The sequence below is a fragment of the Phascolarctos cinereus genome, unplaced genomic scaffold (genome assembly GCF_003287225.1).
Source record: "Phascolarctos cinereus isolate Bilbo 61053 unplaced genomic scaffold, phaCin_HiC Scaffold_5;HRSCAF=322, whole genome shotgun sequence".
Lineage (NCBI taxonomy): Eukaryota > Metazoa > Chordata > Mammalia > Diprotodontia > Phascolarctidae > Phascolarctos > Phascolarctos cinereus.
In genome coordinates, this window is record NW_027555958.1 from 249,206,866 (window position 1) to 249,212,070 (window position 5,205).

At 39.3% G+C, this 5,205-nt stretch overlaps 1 protein-coding gene across 1 annotated transcript; it reads left to right on the forward strand.

Annotated features, from left to right (window-relative positions):
* The first annotated feature begins 291 nt into the window (after nucleotides 1-291).
* Nucleotides 292-1,244, forward strand: LOC110202636 (putative olfactory receptor 2W6). Its single transcript, XM_020978868.1, is given in 2 exon segments — nucleotides 292-445; nucleotides 448-1,244. Coding segments are annotated over 2 exon segments (942 nt in total). The 5' UTR covers nucleotides 292-300.
* Nucleotides 1,245-5,205: the final 3,961 nt, after the last annotated feature.

The following is a 5,205-nucleotide window of genomic DNA, read 5'->3' on the forward strand; positions in this document are numbered from 1 at the left end:
TGGGATAATTTGACACTTTTCATCAGTAACAGTGGGCCATTGAGAATCTTCGTTGGATTGATGAGTGTGCAGCTTTGAAGAGTGCATTGTGCTCTGTAGACCTGGAAAGGTAATTAGGATTGTGAGTTATAATTGATCATCAAATACTTATATTCTAGCACTTCAGACTGATTTAATCTATTCCTCCTGGAGCTACTGAATAAATGCCCTGAGCCTTCTAAGGATGGACCTACCTTAATTCTTTTTCATGACCTTCAGAGATACTTGTCTTCCCTAACAGGTGATGTTTTATCCCAGGCTATGGAAAGAAAGAACAACAGCTTCTTAGAAGGATTTATCCTGGTGGGCTTCTCAGACCGACCCCATCTGGAAATGATTCTTTTTGTGATTGTACTATTCTTCTACCTCTTGACCATCCTGGGGAACATGACTATCATCTTCTTCTCTGCCTTGATTCACGACTCCATACCCCAATGTACTTCTTTTTAGCCAACCTCTCCTTCCTTGACATGTGCTTCACAACAGGCTCCATTCCACAGATGCTCTACAATCTCTGGGGTCCAGATAAAAGCATCACCTACCTAGGTTGTGCCATTCAACTCTACTTTGTTCTGGCACTGGGTGGGGTAGAGTGTGTCCTTTTGGCTGTTATGTCCTTTGATCGCTATGCTGCTGTATGTAAACCATTGCACTACACAGTCATTATGCACCCAAGACTTTGTGGACAACTGGCCTCAGTCGCGTGGTTGAGTGGCTTTGGCAATGCACTTATCATGGTGCCTCAGACTCTTATGCTCCCCCGTTGTGGGCATCGGCGGGTAGACCACTTTCTCTGTGAAATGCCAGCACTGATTGGCATGGCCTGTGTGGACACTATGGACCTTGAGGCTTTGGCATTTGCATTGGCTATTTTTATTATCCTAGCTCCCCTTATCCTTATCCTCATCTCCTATGGAAATATTGCTCGCGCAGTGCTGAGGATCAAGTCAGCTGCTGGGCGGAGAAAGGCTTTTAACACCTGCAGCTCCCATCTTATTGTGGTATCACTCTTCTATGGGACTATTATCTACATGTACCTCCAGCCAGCTAACACTTACTCCCAGGAACAAGGCAAATTCCTTACCCTTTTCTATACCATTGTCACACCCAGTGTCAATCCACTCATATATACACTGAGGAACAAGGATGTGAAAGAGGCTGTGAAGAAAGTGCTAGGGAAGGGTTATGGGACTGACAAGGGCTAATCAGGTTTAGGGATGATCTCCAAGTCCAAACTTTAATTCTATCTCCAGAAATAATAATATAAAAGAAAGCTCAAGAAAGAATGGATTAATAAATCTGTAAAGGAAATTACAATGGCCCAGAACTCTAGCAGGTTCTTCTTGCCTCCTTTCACTGGTTCTGAGATAGCTGACCATCACTGAGAAAACACTAGGATTTATCAATGTCTGTGGGTCATCACCTTCTTCTGCTCTTCGTGTACATTTCTTTAGATATATTCTGAAAGAATGTATACTTAAGTCACTTGTGGGAGGTTTGGGAAGAGGAATAGAAATGTAGAGAACTAAAATCAACATTTTTATCCATCTCAAAGATATATGCCGAAATCCCCTTTTTTTATTCTCATCCTTCCAGAGTTTATCTGGAAGCTTTGCTGGCACTCTTGCCACTCCAAGCAAAGTGATACATGATCCATGAGCATGTCCAGCTTGGGGTCAGAAGGAGTAATGAGATGACCGCTAGGTAACCCTTGCCAATTGACCTTTCGTGTTTGAAATGTCTCTCTGGTTTCTTTACACTTAAAATAACAATAGCAAACTAACTACTTCATTGGATTGTTGCAAAGATGACTTGATTAAATAGAATGTAGCAAAGTGTAAGAAGCTCCAAGTTAAAAAAAAAGTGCTCTTTCAGTGTTTTACAAACTGTTTCTCATGGGCTGGATATATTTCCATTATGCCAGGCCATAGAATTATGATCCCGAGGTTAAGAAGTGTATAGGTGGAGCTTCCAGTGCAAAGGAAGTTTCTACAACTTCACTTGGGAGTAGTGATATAAGCAGGATGTACCTTGAACTCAGCACATGCTGGTGTTCTCCACAACCCTCTGGAAAGTATGAGGGAATCCCAAGACTATGGGTTAAGTGTCCAGATGCTTAGTGTTATCCGCAACTCATGCAATTGTCCTACCAAAATGTAGATGCCCTTCGCATCTCTATGCATATGACAGTGAATCTAATGGATGATAATTAAACTATAGAATCACAGAACCTCAGAGACTGGAAAGGGGCCATATGTTTAAACTTCTGCCTGATGCAGAAAGTTCCCTTACCATAGCCCTGGCAAGAAGTTTCTTGTCCTGTACATGAATGCCCAGGTAAGCTAATTTCATTCCTGGACATTTCTAATTATTAGCATTTGCTTCCTTAATAACTGTCACTGTGGCTGCCATTTCCTGGTCCCAGTTTTGCTTTCTGGGCCAAACAGAACTATTTCTTTGTCCATGTGAAAAACCTTTAAAAAGGAAATTAGATTCTTTAAAGATTTCTTTTCTCCAGGCTTCAACATGAAGGCAAATAAACATTGTTTTAATAGCCCTAGTAACTCAAGGGAAGACAAAGGCAATGGTGTAAATGATTTGGTGTATTCCATTACTTTTTTGGAGTGGTGAGGGGATCTGAACCTATGATTTCAGCAGTGGTGGGAGCACCAAGTAGAGAATCTCTTCAACTAACTCAGACTAGCAATTTTTCTGAAATTTAGGTCTCTGAGAATTTAAGTGATTTGCACAGGGTCACACAGGAGGTGTCATATGCAAGACTTGAAATCAGGAATCTGTAGCTTTCTCCAAAATTTAGATAATGTCCAACATTTCAGGAGAGACTTTTCTTGATCCTCTCAGCTGCTAGTGCACTCCCCACCCCAATTACCTTGCACCTATTTTGTATATTCTTAAAAATGACTTGTTTGCCTCCACCAATAGAACATAAACTCCTTAAGGACAGAAATTGTTTAATTATTTTTTTTCCTTTGAATCTCCAATGCCTAGCCCAGTGCCTGACCAAGATCATACTAGGAACTGACCCAAAAGAGCTGGATCCAATAATAAACTAGAGCAGTCATTCAGAGATGAGCTTATAGAAAGCCAAGCCTGGCCCATTCCAAAAACCCTCAGTGGTTGGTTAGAAGGCTAATAAATCTATCCAGTCTCCTAAACTTTACTTCATTTCATTGCTTTTTCCTTTTCATGTCAGGCCCAGTGTTCAGTTCTGGAGTATTCCCTTTCCCCCCCTTTCAGTCAGTCAACAAGCATTTAAATATTTAATGTACAACAGGACCTGAACTAAAAGCAGAGTATAAAAAAAGTGAAGTAAAACTGTGACTCACTTAATGTGACCTATTGGAATGGAGTAAGATTTGAAAAAAATGCTTAGTAAAGTGCTAGGCAAGAGGGAATTCACTAGCAGCTAATTTGCAATTTTATTAATTTTTAATGAATAAACCATGTGGCAAGACAAGTATATTATCAACCTAAAGGATGAGTATTGAGCTAGAAAATTTCCCAAATAGTAGGGATGGGACTTCTACAGTTATAAATTATTCTATCCATCTTGAGAAATCTATAGCATTTGACACTATTGATTACTTTCTCCAATCAGGGTTTGATGACACCATTCTCTCTTGGTGGTGCTCTTTCCCATATGGTCCCTCCTTCTCAGTCTCCTTTGCTGGATAAAATCCATATCTCACTCACTTACCTGTTGTTGTAGTCCCAAATTCTGTCCTTGGCTTATCTATATGATCTTATCAAATTCCATGGGCTTGAGTAACATCCCTAGACAAAAGATGACCATTTCTTTGGTGTCAACCCTAGTCTGTCCCCTGAGATCCAGTCTAATATCACTGGCTTTACCTCCCACAATATCAGCTATATAACACTGACTTAATAATTGCTTTGTTGATTGATTAATTGATCCTGAGCAATGATTTTATATCATGCCTTGTATTCCTTTAGAACTCAGGTCAATGAAAGTTTCTTTCCTGCTTAGCCTTTTGAAACCAATTTCTTGAAAGGTTTTCTCTGTACATGTATGTAGACATAGTCTTTTGCATATACATCTCAGGGGCTTTGACAGGACCACTTTTTTGATGGCTGAAATAAAATACCACCTACTTGGAAAAATTATAAAATATACTCCTTTACTGGTTGCTATAAACATGATGCCTTGACTTTCTAAATGCCTACCTAAGGCTAGAGATGAGTCATTATAAGATCATATTGCTAATGCAGCAACAATCATACCAACTAATTATACATATGACCTATGTTTGTGTCACTCTCATGCATTAAATTTCTAGCTCCAGTCTAAGTGTCTGTATACTTTATCCCTGTTGCCTGGTATGCACTCACTAATCATTTCTACCTTATAGAATCTTTAATTTCCTTTAAAATTCAGTTTAAGTATCACCTTCTACAAGAGGCCTATCCAACCTGATTCTATAAAATATTAGTATCTTCACCCAGGGAAAGCAGGGAATTTTCTGATCAAATTAGGGAGTATTCCTAAACAATTTAATAATATACAAAAAATATTCTGTCAAGGGTCTTCATATACTGATAATAAAGTGTAAAGTAATAAAGCCGATAACTTTATGAGGACTTAGTTATTTAATGAAGGCATGTGGTGGGATGTAGAAGAAGTCTACTGATTGGTTTACAGAATTAGCCATGGCTCTACAAGGTTTTTTAAAAAGGCTGGCACCACTCTGAGTCAGTAAACTCTTTGAATTCAGTTCTGAGCTCTTAAGGACTCACTGTCATATTGAGAATTGCAGTTCTTAATCATCAAGGGGAAGAGGGGCTTTCTTTCACCTTCTACCCTCCAACTTCCACTGACAGTGGTGACTTAGGGCAGAAGCAAACAGCTATAAGAGATGTGTTTTCACATAGCCTGAGAAGAAAACTCAGTGTCATGACTTCTTAAACACCAAACATCTATTCAGACGAGGAAGGATCTGAATTCTCTAGATGACATGTTCCTGGAATCTAGGTTTTAAATTGAAAATGTGAACTTCTAGGGCAGTACCACTTTTAAGATTGTCTCATGGATAACTCTTGTTCCTTGCAGAAGAAACATTATAGCACACAAGGTTTCTGCACAGTATGGAATTATATAAAAACATTCTGGAGGAAATAATTTGAAAG